The sequence below is a fragment of the Choristoneura fumiferana genome, chromosome 19, assembly GCF_025370935.1.
Source record: "Choristoneura fumiferana chromosome 19, NRCan_CFum_1, whole genome shotgun sequence".
In the NCBI taxonomy this organism is placed as follows: Eukaryota; Metazoa; Arthropoda; class Insecta; order Lepidoptera; family Tortricidae; genus Choristoneura; species Choristoneura fumiferana.
This window is the reverse complement of record NC_133490.1, coordinates 7,427,793-7,445,298: the sequence shown is the minus strand read 5'-3', so window position 1 is coordinate 7,445,298 and position 17,506 is coordinate 7,427,793. Positions and strand designations below refer to the sequence as shown.

Here is a 17,506-nt window from a genome sequence, read left to right as displayed (position 1 = left end):
GCGTGCGACGGATGTCACCAGTGGCCGCACCAACAGGCATGCACCCACTCCGTGCGCCCGCGCCAGCTAGCGTAGATCCTAAAAGCTAAATGCACCGTGGAATGCAAAAGGCACCGCGGCAGCTTTTTTAGGGTTCCGGAGCCAAAATGGCAAAAACGGAACCTTTATAGTTTCGCCATGTCTGTCTGTCTGTCTGTCCGTCCGCGGCTTTGCTCAGGGACTATCAATGCTAGAAAGCTGTAATTTTGCACGGATATATATGTAAACTATGCCGACAAAATGGTATAATAAAAAATTCAAATCTTTTTTTTTAGATTACCTCCCATATACGTAATGTGGGGTGTTTTTTTTTCTCATCCTACCTGTAGTGTGGGGTATCGTTGAATAGGTATTTTAAAACCATGAATACGAGATCCTTAGAAAAATATTACTTAATTTTTTCGTAATGGCTACGGACCCTATTTTGGGCGTGTCCGACATGCTCTTGGCCGGCTTTTTTGGAGAAGATGGTGGTGGTGATAAAATTATAACAAATAACCCATTGTTAGGCTTATTCCTCAGAAGAATTACCAAATGCAATACTTAGTTGAAATGTTGTATACCAGTTTGATTACCATTTTATTTTCCTCAAACCTCAGCAGCCACTGCTGTGCTCCGATTGGCTGACCTAGGGTCGTATAGAACACTAGAGCTGAGCAGACAATTAATTCAATAAATGTGAATAAAGCTCAGTTTTGTATTAAGCTTTTACTTAACTTCACATATTGCACGTCCCAGAAATTTACAATCCATTTTTCGACCACTTCCTGGAATCCGATTGAGCTGAAATTTGGTAGGTATGCCTGTGTAAATCCGGTGATAGTACAATACTTTGGTAGAGAAGTTCTGGTGGTGCAGCCATTAGGTAAAGTTGTCGTGTTGTGGTTGTTGCTGTGTAGTTGTCACTCCCAAATAAGTTGTGTGTGTTGTGTAAGTTGTCTTCAAATCCTACTCATCGAATATCACTTCCAGTCGTTGGATTGATTTAAAATTTGGTACGGAGATGTAGAATATCAATACGATTAGGTAGATACAATCAGTGAAAAGTAAAATTCTAACAAAAATATTTCTGTATTACAGTCGAGGCCAAGAGTATCTTTACATTTTAGTGCCTAAGCACTTAAGCCTTCTGACAATTTTATTAAAAATTTCAAAGATGAAGTGACAATGAGAAGGTAGTAAAATTTTAACTTGTCTTGAACTCGACTGTATGTTCGTTAATCTCAAGTTATTCAATTAGCTTTCTGCGTAGAGTATAAAGGTTTACTTCAGGTGATGAAGAAAACTAGTCAGTATTCCCTTGTGGATATCCTCTGAGAACAGCCACTCTTTATTATATAAACTTTAAATTATTTACACATTTTTGTTTTTCCTACTTTACATTAATATACTCGTCAACGTTGTTAAAATACAATCAAAACAAAAAATATAACAGAAATACATGACGCAATGTACATGACAATCAGACAGGGAACAGGACTAGTATACATACAACCGATTACAAAATATAAACCGTCCCACATTCAATATATTCCCAAAAAAAGTATTTCATAAATTTTGGCCGCTCTAAAATGATAAAAATTTCTCAAATATCGTAATCATTTTGGGTTAATAAGTAGTAAAAAATGGCCAAACATTTATTAAATACTTCAGTCTAATACATATTGCTAAATCGATTCAAAATATACATCAAATGAAGAGTACAGTTAGTTACATTATTGTACTTGTATCAATTCTATCAAACAATTCCTTAACATTTATCATTACGGTAAATTAACAGTTTCCATGGCGTTAAAATTAAATCTACTTATGTAGAAATAATATATTTTATTGTTATTTTTAATTATTTAACCACTAAGTTCTAATGTACAGGAAAGTGCACAACATCGAGGTGGTGTCAGTCTATAACAGGTTGGATGGATTTTTTTAAACATTTTACGTTTAAATAAACATACGAGTACAAAGCGAATTCACCCAAAAAATGATGGCTGCCAGAAATAACTTATTAATTAAAATTAAGTTAAAAAATAAGTTATAACCATACAAAATAAGTTATGGCAGTGAGTTTTACAAATATTCGAGACGATACAAGCTTAATCTAAAGCGTTAAAAACAAAATGAAACATCACAGATTTTCGTACCTACACAAAACTCGCAAACATACAGAATAAAATGTCATGATTCGTAAAGAAAAGTCGACAGAAATAGAAATATTAAGGTCACACTGGAAGTACTAAGAGCCTAGTACTAAACGCTAGATTCATATATACAAAATTGCTATGACACGCCGCTGCCATATAAGGAAAATATGGTCGCAACACTGAAACTTGAGCCGTTATCTTTAAATAGGATCACAGTGGAAAAAGTGATTTAAAGTTACGTTTACAGCTAACCGTCTATAAATATGTTTTAAAGTCCACGTTATGGCAAGTTTCTACATAAACGCTATCGCTTCATGCGCCACTATTCTCCCTCTATACTACATTCATAGAAAAAATCATTCGCTATGTCTGTACACTCACTCCGAGTCTATATTCACTAACACGCACAAGCAATCGTCCGAATTGTCACAGTTCAATCTTTGCGTTCACTGGGATTCACTGAATAGTTCAAAGGGCGTCTAGAAACTGGGTTGTGAAACAGTCCTTGGGTTGCCTGCTTGTGGTTGGTAGGCATCGTATGAGTTGTGCGGCTCCAAATGACAAACTACATTATTCTCTCCATTGAGCACCGCAGCCAATGCCCTCATATTGTTCTCCTGTGGTTGATGATACGCAGGATGCATCAGCCTCCCACTTTCGTAAGCATGCCTGGGATCATACGCTCTCTCTATAGTATCCCACTTACCATACTTCCCGTAATGCTCCTGATCGTGGTGATGCCTTTCACCTGGGCTGTAAGAGATGAGAGGCCGGTGGTCCCCATAAAACTTGGAGCTAGAAGAGCCGTGGTGCCCAGGGTTTTGCCTACAGTTATCCGGGCCAGAGTTGTCATCAGACATGTCCGACATAAGAGTCTCGTTTCTTTCTATTTCTTCGTACACTGGATCGTCTTGGATGACTCGAAATTCTTGCTCAGAGCCACGTCTGTATATCCTACCCTGTTGAGAAGCTATTTCAGAGTACGTGTGGTTTATATTTTGGCTGCCATGGTGATGGTGGTGCTTTCGTCTGTTTTCATCTTTGTAGTGTTTTCGAAAGATCATTTCCTGGCTTCCTGGTGAATGTTGGGACATGTAGACGTGAGGGTTTCTGAAGTCGTGATTGTAGCTTCTTGTTGTTTGATATCCTTGGTGGTGGAGAGGGCTTTCCTCGTCTTTGATGGCGTGTCGAGGGGAGCCAGGGGTGTGGGTGGGGACTTCACACTCGTTGTAGGGGCTATGTAGATGATTCTGTTGGGCCAGTTGACGCGACAGAGTGTCGTGATGCGGCAGCGTCGCTGTACCACTCGGGTGGTGTTTAGAAGAAGTGTTCTGTGGAATAGAGGGTGTTTGAGTATTGTGTGATTTTGAATAGTACTGAGATACTAGATTGATTGGGAAACCGGTGGATGCAAGTGGCGAGTTGTCGTTCATTGTGGCGTTCTAAGGGGGAGGCCTTTGTCCAACAGTGGACGTCTTCCGGCTGATGATGATGACTAGATTGATAGTGTGCACCGCGGAGTTAACAGAATCTGTCCGTAGATTGCTTTGAAGGAGACAGATGCTTAAAACCTATCTTCAATCTAGCAGTTGTTTTTGTACATTTGATAAAATAATAACAAAATTAATTAATATAGTCATTCAACACCACTTTAAAATCCTTGTGGATTTAATATATTTTCATTTACTGCTACTGAATACTCGAATCCTTACCATTAATACATAGTGGACACAGCTCAATTAAAATGTGCATAGGGTAAACCATACAGTAATTGGCCACGGTACAGTGATTGCCCACTTGAATTAAATCAAAAATTTACAAAGAAATGTGGTGATAAATCGTATCAAATATCGTGCTAATTATAATAATCTAGTCGCTTTTATCATTAAATTATTTGTAATATTGTTGTTTCATATAAAAAAATCAAGTGGGCAATTACTGTAACGTGGCCAATTACTGTATAGTTTACCATACAAGGATATATGGATATTATGTGTTTGAAAGTCTACTAACAATAATCGAGTGAGTTAGTTAGTCATTCTCTAGTTAGAAATTTGGTTGAGATATGGAAAGTAACTACTGGAATTGAATTAAAGTGTAATGATGATTTTTGATTGCTTATTGATGTTCCTAAAAAATGGTTGAGAGACGAGGATATCCAAATTGATGATAAGGTTAATATTTACAAATAAACACTTTGGTCTGTGAGATTCTATAGACTAAGAGAAGAAAAAGAACATTATAGTCTGTAGTAATCGTCTACTTAAAGACCAAACTACCCTCATTTCTATTAATTCACTTATTTGAATACACACTCTAGTTTCTAAAGTCGATAGGATTTTTGTGATTGGCAGAAAAACCTGACGTGCAGTGAACGAAGCGATCCCATTGGCTGAACACCTGTCATATTCCACACAATGCATCCCTATTGGTGCTCTAGAGTTAAACGTAAAAGGGTGGTTGGTTACACAGGAGGAGATGGGAGGGTCTACAGTGTATGTACAGTGAGTGGGTGATTCATGCAATGCCACTCTATGCTATAGTTAAGTGCATGCACGTCTGTTAGGTTATGTAAGATCTCTGTCTTGCTAAAGACACCTGTTGGCTTATTGTCTAACGCGAGCACAATCACAATCACCATTTCTAACTGTAAAATGGTATATGATAGCGGTAAAAGGAGATGGTAGATGCGATTGTTATTGTAAAAATGTCTAAATCATCGACACATCATAAAATCTATATCTAAAAATAATAATAAATATCGTTGAAATACAGATTAATGAAGAAGAAAGTAGGTTTTTGCTGAAAAAACCAAATTTATAAGGATATCCTTAGCAGTCATTTTGGCAATCCTTTTTGTGAGCAGAGCAGCTTTGCTATGCATTTTCTGTTTGCCGTCTGTATAATAGCTTACCTGTGCTTCCGACTAGAAGCTTGGGTTCAAATTCCATCAAAGCAAAGCAAGACTGAGACCTTACAATGATAAAAAATCACTCTAAAAGTGCTACAACACCCTCCCCTCACCTTCCACATGCTCCCATTGTTCCATTCGTTCCCGCCAACTGACGCCGCCATTTTGTTCGAGAAACAAGATGGCGACCGCGAGCGAAGATTCTGGTAATCGTTCGGAGCGTCCATATGCCTGTAGCTATGCATAGACGCTATGCTTTGCGTGTGGGATGCGCTATGTGGTATGTTTAGTGGTGTAGGTACACGCATAGATCGGGTCTCGTCGCTTGGTACGTATATTGGAGCGGTGGGGCGTACGTTCCATCTCGATGTTTCCGGTTGGAGATTGTAGCTCTGTTTGTATAAGATATATAGATGTAGGACAGATTTCAACACTTCTAAGACCTTACTTACTCGTAGATGGAACCGAGAGATACTTAAGTATAAAAGAGGTTGAGAACAATTATGCTTAACGCGAGTGGGATCACAATCGCTTTCACCATTTCTTTCTGACAGACGGTATAGTATAGGATGCAGGTGAGCAGAAAGACACGGTGACTGCGATTGCGAGTGTTCGAGCGTTAGGGAATGCGTCTTTTGTTTCGTTTATTTCGTTAATAGTTTCGATTCAACATGGTTTACCAACCCAGATTCTGTCGGTTCTAAGGGCCAATTTCAAAACCACAGATACAAAATAATGAGGCACAGATATTCCATGGTTTCTTTTAAATGTCACGAATCAATATTATCTATTTTCTTAGGATAAAAAAAATTGGCCTTAGAAACGTAATGGGCGACGAGTGTTGAAAAATGTCCAAGTTTTACATACATATAAATACATAGAGAATCATACCAATAATAATATACCTGCTCGACACTACTTAAAGACAAATAGATCTTGATATAAAAAATAAAGCGTCAATGAAGTATGTTTGTGGCGCAATATTTTAAATGAGTAAGAGAAATTTGGACCGAAAGAGTTTTATGGATAAGCGAACAACATATGCATACGCATATTTAAGAGATAGGATTCTTATAATTCCAATACTAAACGTATCAAGATTATACTCGTGAAAGCGGGGTTAGTATAAAGTACTTGATACTTTAAGAACCACCACACCACCAAAAAGAAAGGTTAACTTAAAAACTAAAATAAAAGTTAGTAGTCATCTAAAGCGTTAGTCTTTAGTTTTACTCAAGAAATAAAAAAAATAACTTACCGTTCTTGCGTTTAACGCAGTACACGTGTTAGTGACACATTAAAAAAACAAAGGTTAAACAAAATATACACAATTAAATTGAGCTGTCTTTAACCAAATTAGTCACAACGGAAGCCAAAGTGGTGTTTTGGTGGTATTACTTTTTTTTTAATTTGGAATAAATCCTATCTCTTAATCTATGCGTACGCACCTTGCTGAACGTTTTGCCTGTAGCCTTGAAACCGGCCGCTGCCTGCATTGATAGGATTTCTTAAATGTGACATGGGAGCAGATTCTCTATCAGGAATATTATGGGAGAAATTGGCTCCGGTAGCGTTGAGGGTCGGGCCGAAGTTTGTGGAAGGACCAAAGTTTTGGTTCTCGTTGGAGTTTCTACGGTTTCTATGGGAGTGATAGCTATGGGCGGCGGCAGCAGCGGCCAGAGATGCTACAGCTGCGTTGTTGATTACGCTGTTGTTGTTGTGATTGTTGTTGTTCACGACAACATTTAGGTTGTTGATGACTAGGTTGTTGGTTGTCGACGCCGATAATGATGTGCTTGCTGTGCTCTGTTAACGTAATAGAGTACATTTGTATGTTTCTTCATAAGTTTAGGTGTAGTGTAATAAATAAATCTCCATGTTTCATGTGTTATAATTGTAATACACACCCACATTTAAAAATATTATTACGAATACAATACCCCTCTATTTCGTAAAAAAATATGTATTAGTTTATCCCAACACCTTAAGCCGTATTCACATTTATCTGTCGTGTTGTGTCGTGATCTAGGTTGTGACGTATCAGTACGGTACCGGTTTCATATATTTTATATGGTTGCGTTCACATTTATCTATCGTGTTGTGTCGTGATCTAGGTTATGACTTATCAGTACGGTACCGGTTTCATATATTTTATATGGTTGCGTTCACATTTATCTGTCGTGTTGTGTCGTGATCTAGGTTGTGACGTATCAGTACGGTACCGGTTTCATATATTTTATATGGTTGCGTTCACATTTATCTGTCGTGTTGTGTCGTGATCTAGGTTGTGACGTATCAGTACGGTACCGGTTTCATATATTTTATATGGTTGCGTTCACATTTATCTGATGCAGTGTGTTGTGACGGCTTGTGTTGTGTCGCATCAAAACTATAGAGAGAGAGAGAATGAGCATCACAAAACGACAGATAAATGTGAATGCGGCTCTATATTAACATGCATTACAACTATTAAAAAATATGTTATTCTTACAAATTTATGAGATAAATTGTTTCTTGATTGTGAATGATATATTTAGCATAAATAGCTATAAATAACCCTTGCGAACTGACGAATAGGTACTTTGTTGATAGCTAGTTCTTGTTGATATTCAAAACCAATTTTTTAATCAGGTTCACTCGGTAATCAAGCTTGTTAAGCGTTGTTGTTGTTGTTGTTGTCAGTCTTTTCTTTACATTAAAACTAGTGTGTTGCCCGCGACTCCGTCTGCGTGGAATTCGTTTATCGCTATCCCGCGAACTATGTAATTTTCCGGGAAGAAAACTATCCTTTGTCCTTCCCCGGGACTCAAACTATCTGTGTACCGAATTACATCTAAATCGGTTCAGCGATTTAGGTCTTGAGGTAACAAACAAACAGACTTACAAACTTTTTTTATTTATAATACATATTAGTGGAATTCCATCTTCGTATACTATTATGGTGCTCCCACATTGGCAGTTATAAATGTTATATAACGTTATAAAACACGATAACATTGTCTAACACTTTATAACTTTTGTTACAACGTTACGTTGGTATTAAAATCTTATATAACACCATATATTATATACCATGTTATCGTTATATAACATTTTAACAGTTACATAACATGATAACATAGTATACCAATTGTTACAGTTTGTTATAAAATGTAATAAAACAAATGTTTTATAACGTTATATAACACTAATAACAGCCAATGTGGGAGCACCATTATCACATTAAATCATTTCGCAAACCTACCGTCACATCTCTCGGATCAACAGCGTCCTCACTATCCGCAGCGGCGCTCTGATGGTATCTCCTGCTCTTCACTGAACCCTGCCTCGTGTCTACATGGTTAGAAGACGATGCCGTGGCTGCGTTGTTGTGAGGCATTGGCTGTGACGGTTGCCCAGTGAAGTAGAGGCAGCAGGATAGCCAAGGGTGCCGGCGGCCGAGACGAGCGCATTCTTTCTGGAACTGAGGGTTAATTTGATGATTAGAGGGCACACCACCAACATGTACAGCAATACAACCAAACAGTATCGTATTCGACGTATTGTGCGCTCTACAACCGTACTTTTAAGACAAAGTTTGGTTTTGTCAGCCATCTCTCGCTCTCATCTCTAGGATTAGCAAAGCTCACTGTTGGAGGTCTATGACTATGAGGGAAGCCAACAGTGGACGTCCTATGGCTGATATGATGATGACGATGATGACTATTGACAAACACATCAATCTTGACTCTCTTCACTTTCCAAGTATGGATTCTGGTTCAGAATACTTTAAAGAACGGTACGGAGTTGCCGATAAAGTTTTTTCTACCGTCTTTCCTCTTGTTTGTCGAGGGAAATAGATGCGAGTGAATGCTTCAAAATAAATTTCGTGATGCAAAAATTGATCTTTGATACTTTGTATATGTGAGTTAGTACGATTGTTACACGCTAAACGGTTGGATGAATTTTAGAAGGGAGATAGCTTACACAGTAGCACTAAAAAAATACAGTTGATGATGGTGAAGCTTTATGATAAAATATCGGAATGTGTACTTACGATTTCATTCTGCAGACAGTGGAAGATAAAGATGAAAAGTCCTTGCAGGGAATTGAGGATGGTGAAGGCATAAGCCACGCCCACCGTCTGCTCGTTCAAGTACAGCAGACCGAAAGTCCAGGTCAGGCCAAGGAGGAAGGCCAGCACTAGGGAGCTGTTCAACCAGACCCTGGAATGTTAGAAGGATTCTGTTAGAACACATGGTGATTAGGCATTGGTATTATCAGGGGAGTATTGATTATGTTACAGGTCTGTCTTTGGAGAGATTCTGTGAAATGAAATGTGTATGAAGTGGACAATAATAACAGTTGGCACGCTACCCTCTGTTAGGCACATATTATTCTCTACATTGGGAAGTAAGCAGTATAAAGTCAGCAAGCATTTACCAAAATACTGTGCTCGGCCTCTCTTGTGGTAATCAAAGAAGTGCTGCTTCCAAAATCAGGTACTCTTAGGCTCTGTTTCGCTACTCATTGATAAATTTTATGTGAGGGATATCTGTGATGTTGTCTCTGTTTATTTTGTCCGAACAAACAGACACTGTATCACGTTTATCTGTGACATAATACTTACCAATGATGATTCAGGTCCTTCATCTAGTTACTGGCCATTACAAATGATAGTAGGTATAATAATTGTTGATAAAATAAAATTGTTGTTTGGTAGACTTACCTGATTTTGTACAATTTAGAATTTTCTTTCGCCTTAATGGAGACTGTAGAATGATGGCACATCATGTATATGACCATGCTCAAGCATATCCAGTTCGCCTGAAAATGTTAAAAACAAATTGTTTATTAGCAATTAGGGCTTGATGATTATGGAAGAAGTTCTCATTGTCAACCGTAAAGTAAGGCAGCCGTAAAATTATTGGCACTCCCTATACTTATATTCCATTTTAGCCCTCTAGGTTGGGAACTGGCCCTCGGTATTGCCGGTGGATAATTTGGCATCAGAGACTTCATCATCATCATATTAGCCTTAAGACGTCCACTGTTGGACATAAGCCTCCCCTAAATAGGTAGACCTCCAGTTGCATCGGTTGGAAGGTGCTTGCATCCAGCATAAAACGCGGTTTTAACCAGGCCATCCGTCCATCTCATTGGCGGACGCATTACGGACGGCTTGCCGATCCGCGTTCTCCATTCGAGAACTTTTCGACCCCTACGGCTAACTCTTCTCCGATCAGAGACTCGCCCGTTAGCAATTCTATTAAAAAAAACTTACAGTTAACACCAGGGCCACTGGCCCTACGAAGCTCATCACAAACAGCCGGTCAGTGGACAGCCAGCAATGCTGCGGCGTGCCGTAGCCTCCTGGGAAGGCCGCTGCTGACGCCAGCACCACCAGAGCGGGCGCCAAATACGCGCTTGCGCAGTACCAGCGGGCCCGGGGTCGCTCCGGCTCAAAGACTTCTACTAGCATCGCGTAGAGATGGAATCCTGAAAATGGTTAAGATTGTGTAGATTTTTCGTGAAAACGTTGGTGGTGTGGTATGTAAAATCCGTCTAGACGTTTACGCGTGAAAGAGAAGCATACCCACACACAGAAACTTTCACGGTTAGAAAATCAGTAGGATTAAATAGGTTTTGCAATCTGCTCCGAAATTATTTTATGTCCTTAACTAACCATCATTATTAGGAATTATAAAGAATCTCACTAAGGTGTTTCGACAATCTAGGTATCCATCCAACCCACTGCTGAGCACAGGCCTCTTCTTAGAATGAATGAACATAGAAATGTGCCGAAAACCATACGCTCTTACCAATTTGCTACAGAAGACACTGCTAAGGGTACTTTTAATCTGTCTTACCTTCAAGAAACATCCAAGCGAAGGCAGCCAGGAAGAAGTAATGCAGTAGACCAGCTATGATGCCGCAGAGAATCCGGTCCTGGGTCTGATCGATTCCCAGCATGAAGACTACTTCAGCAATGAGCAGACAGGCACAGAGGTTCTTATGGATGAGGACACGATCCGACTGAAAGGGTATGAATAAACACATTATTTATTGAAGAATAATACAATGATATAAATAAAGTAGAGGATCAGATAACTAAACATCTTATAGATTATGAAAGAAAATACCACGTCACCAACCTTCATATTCCTGAAGCACTGGAACACAATGATTGCAGCTAACAGTGCGACGGCAGAAATGGCGCATCCAATGAAGGTCAGTAACCTTAGAGCCATTTCATGCTTGGCTCCGATGGAAACGCCGTGGACATCCATGAGGATCGCGAAGTTGGTGAGATGGGAACAGGCGCAGCCTGTGTGGGTGCTGTTGGACCACTCAACGTGGCAACCTTCGGGAGACCAGCCGCTGTTAAGAGAATGTGTGCATTAGTTTATTCAATTGCAGTAAACGTAGAAAGAGAACCCGAAGCAATATAGTACTTAGTGTTAAACAATATTGTTGTATTGGATGCTTCAGTGTGTCGAGGATATTTAAGCATTAATAATAACAAAGTAATTAACGTTATTGTTAATCTTATTAATGATAGCACTAAAAGTAGAAAAGAATCCCTGGAATCAATTTTTTTAAATAATGACTAAAACTTTTAAATATTCAGTTTACAAAAAAGGCCAAGAAATGACTCCTGAATTGTACTAACTGCAAAGTATAGTCCCAGAAGACACAGGCTGGGTTCGTGACGTTCTCTGTCTTCAGATGTTTCATGGTCAGATGCACCATCTGTGAGAGCTGGATGTGCCGCCCATTACCCAGGCTGGCTGATATCACCTGTGAAAATGACAAATGCTTAAGGACAATTGTAATACGAACAAGATTAACACGATGAATAGCTGGAAACCCAATTTGAGACTTGGTTTCGTTCGACCGGGATCATATAACTAATAACTTCTTCTAAGTCGCTACACTGTCGACAGACACTTGAAATTAGAACTAATCTAGAGGGACAGAAATGGTTTTACGTTCTTGCCAGTCCAGATAAACACAATTTTTAGCCCGCTGCAGGACACATGCATGTTACAAAACAAATATACATAGCCCGAAAAAATAAAGAAGAGTATTTCCTAATCTCTATCCTTACCTTAGAATTCAAAACCCTGGTGATATTCCTCTTCTCCCGTTCCGAGTTGAGGCTGGTGGTGGAAGAAGAAGGGTCAGAGGAGAAGGCGGCGAACTGCGGACTCTTGCCAAAGGTTGGGGGCAGGATCTGCTCCAGACGGTCGAAGGCAAAGAACACGATGCGGACCAGGTCGTTTTGACGGTTATCTGAAAATGAAAGTTAGTTATGCAATTTAGTATTTTCCTTAGGAAGGGAAAGAATTTAGAGAATTCTTCAGTATTCCGTAGCCGAAGAGTCTAAATAATATCCTATTGCTGTCACTGAGATTTAACGGTGGTTGGAGCTAGTTTTCAAATTTTCGCATGAAACCTAACAGTTTTTTATTCGTTTAGAATCTTTCCGTAGAGGTGTTAGTAGTTTAGGCCTCGTGTCAGAGTAAAGCCGTGTAGTTATAGTCAAATTGCATACCTAGTAAAGCAGCTTTGGGAATGGTGATGGTGTCCTCAGAAGCTTTCCACTGCTCTTGAGCGATGATGGATGGAAACGTCTCGTCTTCCACGTTCTTTACTTCTAGTACCCTGACCGAAAGACCTGAAGATGAAAAAAATACGTTAAACAGCTGTTTAGATAAGGTTGCAATTGTCGTAATAGTCTATGAATCAGCACATGCGGTACAGAAAGCGGTAAAAAGAAACTTGGTAAAATCTGCTAATTTCAAAATTTTAAACTAATTCATGCAAATGGATCAAATGTTCGTAGAAGGTGTACTGTGTATTGTCTTTTTATTATGCTTGCTTATTTGAGACAACATGAATCAGTTTATGTTGAGGAGTTACTTCGGATATCATTTATGCTAACATATTTTGCGAGATCTTTTTTATCTCAGGGTTAAAAGCTGGCAAGAACTGGCCTAAGATAATGAAGCGTGGCGTAGTCTGGTGTTGGATATCAAGACACTTCGGGTCACTGCGCCCGGTAGTAAGTAAGTAGGTATCTTGCGATAGGCTACTTCAAATTTTTTTTATTGTGAGAGCGAGGGCACTCGAGCAAGCGGGTCATCTGATGGGAAACGAACACCACTGCCCATGAGTACCAACTCCTCTTTCTACAGTTACCATTACCGAACTATTGTTCACACTTACAAATATTCTTAACGATCTGCAGTATAGTCTTTTCCTTGGTGACGGCATCAGCCAATAGGAAGGCGTTTTCTTCGAGTTGAGTGAGCAGTGCGCTTGCGACACGGTTTTGAGCTTCCGCGCTCAGGTCTGCCCAGGACGCGCGCTGGCTTTCTTCTAGAAGGTTCGATCCTGAAGAAAATGGGAGAAGTGTTATAAAAAAACTAGGGTACCTAATACATCGTTAGCAACAAGAATATAATCAAAATAAAATCCGCAATAGCTAATAACCGTAATTAGTAGTATTTCATGTTTAAGTCCTAGCGGACGAGAAAGCTACACATACTTTACCAAGAAAATTTAACACCAAAAAATCGTAATGGTTTCTTCTCTCTGCAAGGTCGAAATCAATGTAACTTACCAGTCTTAATTACTCCAAGCAGCATATCAGTCACGATGGCCTCTCTCTGTTTCGGGTCTGGAAACGTCTGTACATTTTGCGACATGCGCTGTGCCAGCTTCTTCATTATACTTGTCGTCGTCATCATGTCACCGCCGTATAGCGTCTTTGATGATGTAACCTGTGGTTGTATTGACAAGAATGAAGATTATTTTGGGAATCAAGTAAAAAAAAAAACTGCGTAGATCCCTCTATCACTAATTTTGATGGTGTAAAGGCAGTCCTAATTCCATGTAAGACAATGTTACTATCTTAGTTTAAATCACCATGTTGATCAACATTAAGTATTAAAAACATATGGTCTTTGGAAAGTATCAGATGCAAGCTTACCTGTGCCAAGTCATTACTAATGCTGAGGAGTGACTCTCCTTCCCTCACTCTGGCTTCTAAGCTGTTCAGCCAAACGGATCGGCACTCGCTCAAATCTGGTGTCAGACCATGCCATTCTGGTAAAGCGTCGCCTGCAAAAATATCACCATTAGATACTTTATTATCACTATGAAATTTACATACTAATGAAGCGGAAATGGTTGAAGTTAACAAAATAGCACAAAGGTGAATTTAAAACTCACTGTATGTAAGATCAGGACTAGAGACTGGGTTCAGACTTGAAGCTAGTGCATCAGGTAAATTAACGCTGCGATAGTCTATCATATGTTCAGCAGAATCTCCGTCACGACCTGCAATGTCATCATCATCATCATCAATAAACAAAATGAAGTCATTGCGATCATTTTCCAGAACTATAAAGGGGTCTGGCATGAATTAGCTCTAGAAACTTTCAAATTCTCCTCAATATGCGAGTTACTGTGTTTTACATACCTTTGAGTAAGGCTTCAGAGCCAAGCCTTCTCATGAGCTGCAGGTGCCTATCACTAGGCTCTAGTCCCAGGTCGTGGTAATTCTCTCCAGATTGTAGACCAGCTCCTCGTCTTCGCGGCCGATCTTCTTCAGTATGATGAATAGGCGTCAGAGTGCATCTAAAAGCAATATATAAATTTTAAGGAGTGATTGAAAAGTACGCCACCGGCTAATATTACAAAAACCGGTCGATTTCTATTTTTCTGATGAGGCCTCTTATTTGAGCACGAAACGCATCGAGGCTTAGCTTGATCGTGTCATTTTATATAAGACGGAAAACCAACAACACTTGGTCGCTGGTAGCTATTTTCTCGTGTCTTTTTAGATCAGCAAAGTTTGGGTTCAGCTGATTGATTCTTCGCGTCTTTTAGAGAAAGGTTTAGAAAAAAGTGTAACACTTACTTCCATCTAGCAAGTCCAGTGGCGCCACCAGGGCATGGTTGGACTGCGTAAGTGCCAGCCAGTGTCCAGTTCCAATGAAGACCTCGAGCGTTTACTTGGGGACAATAAGGCCTCCATCCAAGGTTGGGTGTAGCAATGGTAGCTGTAAAAGGAGTGGGATTATTAATAAGGCTTATTGTATGATCCTAAATACATCAAAAGTAATGGAATGTCATTTATGTGACGGGTAACTGCGTAAGTTGGTCAGTGAAATAAGTACATCAGATGATGCTGCAAAATTATATTTAAATGAACTTCAGTATAGTTCGTAGCCAACTTAAAGAAGTCCAAGATTTTTATGTTGATCCCTTTCCTATTGATTCTTCAATGAAATGGAATTGATAAGTAAAAAAAACAACTTACAGAATCTCTTACCAAATAGGTCATCAACAGGATCTAGATCTGGTAGAGGATTATCTTTAGGCGGATCATGAACGGATGCTGTCGAATCTGAATCATCATCTTTAACTGGCCAGTGAGGATTTTCATCTGTAACAACTGTTGGAAAGTACACAGTTATAAATGAGACAGTCTAATATTCTTTTAGAAAAAACGAATAACATTGACACTAAAATTGCAGCAGTCGCTTAGTCCTTGAAAAACACAATGTTTTATTTAAGAAAATGATTATCAAATTACACTTATATGGCTCAATTTCTAAGCATAAGAAGACAAGATTATTGTTTAAACAACAATCCATGAATGAGACAACATTTTATTACGCTATCTGATATTAAAGTAAAGTTTTAGATACCATCATCCTCCTTTTCTTTGCTAGGTTTGTCATTCCTCGGCCGGTTCTCTGGTTCCACAGCCTTCGGGATTTCTTCTGGCACCTCGGGTAAACTATCCTTTGGCGGCTGCTGAGGCTCTCTCTCTGACGATGAGTCTGGTTGCCGTGTTGTGGTCTTCTGGGAAATTTATAGTAGTAAATACTTCTTCATTTGCAAGTTATTTTGTACGATGTGTTTTATAATCAATAAATTAATTTTTATCAAGATAGATGGTTAAATGGTATCTATAAACAGATGAATGGTGATGTTATTTAAATATTTTTTATATACTATCTACTAATCTCTGCTTAGTGCTAATAGTCTAGATTGGAAGACAGCTCAATTTACCCTCCTATAAAATGTAGTTAAAAATTAGTGGACCACAATGAATGCATTAGGCGTACCTTCTTTGCAAAAAAAAAGAAAAACCTCTCGGTTTGAGCATACCGACTGCGCCAATAAAATCTCAGAAATAGTATATCTCACCTTAGATGCAACATCTCCTAACTTGACTTCAGGTGGTAGCGTGATATGCGGCCTGAACGTTGGTGGTGTAATGACTGTTGGCTTCTTCCTTTCATTTTGTTGGGTCTGGACTGGACTTTTTGGTATGGGTGGATTTGTCGACCTCCACACGGTGGGCTGCGATGTGATCAGCCAAGGCGGTGATGGTCGATTTGTTGTGCTGGTCGTTGATGCTGGAAGGAAACAAGTTTACAGGTTATCGCAGAGCTCACGATGTACTAGTTATCCACCGTTATTGGTTGGACTGGTTAATACCAATTAAAGTGCAGTTGGGTAGGGTCCATCCATAGGTTCGGTTGCATGGAGCACACTTCCTACCGAAGCAACTGGAGGTCTATGGGAGAGGCATGTCCAAGGATGAACGTCCTACGGGTGATATGATGCTAACGATGATGATGGGCGGCGTATTTCGCATTTATTAGTTACTTGGAAAGTAAAGACAAAATGTATGTTGTGGAAAAGAGAACATACTTAATCCAGAAAAAAAACTTATAGTAAAAGAGTAAGTATAACATCAAAATTACAAAGGTTGATGTAAAGATATTTAATGTTGTCAAAAAATCTTTGTTATCAGTTATGTACTTAGCCGTTGAAGTGATCAAAAATAATGATCTAAAAACTCTTTATTTAGGTAATGTGGTAACTTACCAGGCACACACTGGTAATGCGCCTCCAAGTACTTGAGCGTGTTCGGGCACGGGTCACCGAACATGCTCGTGCTCGCCAATATACTGCAGTTTTGGTGCATACTACATCTGCAAATATAATAAAAACACATTATGTTGGCGTAGATATACTACAATCCGGTCATTGCGGAACTTAACCACTCATGTTAAATTTTTGGAAACATTTGTACCGCCAACGTTTCTAGGTTGAAGAGCCTGCTATTTTCTTTAAGAAAAGGAAGTTCACGTGTAATTCTATTTTTGTTACGGGTATCCATGAGCGGTTTCTTCCGTCAGATGAGCTATCTGCTGGATTGCACCCCACAACAGGTTCAAATACTTCAAGAGATGTACATCTATCTAGTAAACAGTTGGTAGATTAGATACTGTTGCTAACTGACATGCACAGCCTTAACCACCGAAGATTAGAAATTTGGTAGGCATAATAACCTACCTGTCATAAATACCGTAGAGAGGACCGTTACAATATTCTCTTCTAAATA

The 17,506-nt window shown here is 39.2% G+C and overlaps 1 protein-coding gene across 7 annotated transcripts in view; it reads right to left on the bottom strand.

The window, feature by feature from the left end:
* Positions 1-1,332: 1,332 nt before the first annotated feature.
* Positions 1,333-17,506, bottom strand: part of Cirl (Calcium-independent receptor for alpha-latrotoxin) — a 157,230-nt gene continuing 141,056 nt past the window's right edge. Inside the window, exons 3-23 of one of the 7 annotated variants that reach the window (XM_074102764.1) lie at positions 16,987-17,093; positions 16,300-16,511; positions 15,795-15,951; positions 15,404-15,538; positions 15,002-15,143; positions 14,561-14,718; positions 14,311-14,418; positions 14,069-14,199; positions 13,700-13,859; positions 13,303-13,470; positions 12,629-12,751; positions 12,182-12,366; positions 11,744-11,871; positions 11,226-11,451; positions 10,941-11,106; positions 10,355-10,569; positions 9,800-9,897; positions 9,128-9,296; positions 8,336-8,554; positions 5,205-5,483; positions 1,333-3,511 (exon numbers count right to left, since the gene is read on the bottom strand). In XM_074102764.1, the coding sequence (XP_073958865.1) occupies positions 2,660-3,511; positions 5,205-5,483; positions 8,336-8,554; positions 9,128-9,296; positions 9,800-9,897; positions 10,355-10,569; positions 10,941-11,106; positions 11,226-11,451; positions 11,744-11,871; positions 12,182-12,366; positions 12,629-12,751; positions 13,303-13,470; positions 13,700-13,859; positions 14,069-14,199; positions 14,311-14,418; positions 14,561-14,718; positions 15,002-15,143; positions 15,404-15,538; positions 15,795-15,951; positions 16,300-16,511; positions 16,987-17,093 (4,138 nt within the window). In that variant the 3' untranslated portion in view covers positions 1,333-2,659. Of the gene's footprint in view, positions 3,512-5,204; positions 5,484-6,539; positions 6,898-8,335; positions 8,555-9,127; positions 9,297-9,799; positions 9,898-10,354; positions 10,570-10,940; positions 11,107-11,225; positions 11,452-11,743; positions 11,872-12,181; positions 12,367-12,628; positions 12,752-13,302; positions 13,471-13,699; positions 13,860-14,068; positions 14,200-14,310; positions 14,419-14,560; positions 14,719-15,001; positions 15,144-15,403; positions 15,539-15,794; positions 15,952-16,299; positions 16,512-16,986; positions 17,094-17,506 lie in introns of all 7 variants that reach the window. The other 6 variants (XM_074102765.1, XM_074102761.1, XM_074102767.1 and 3 more) reach the window with 6 other exon arrangements.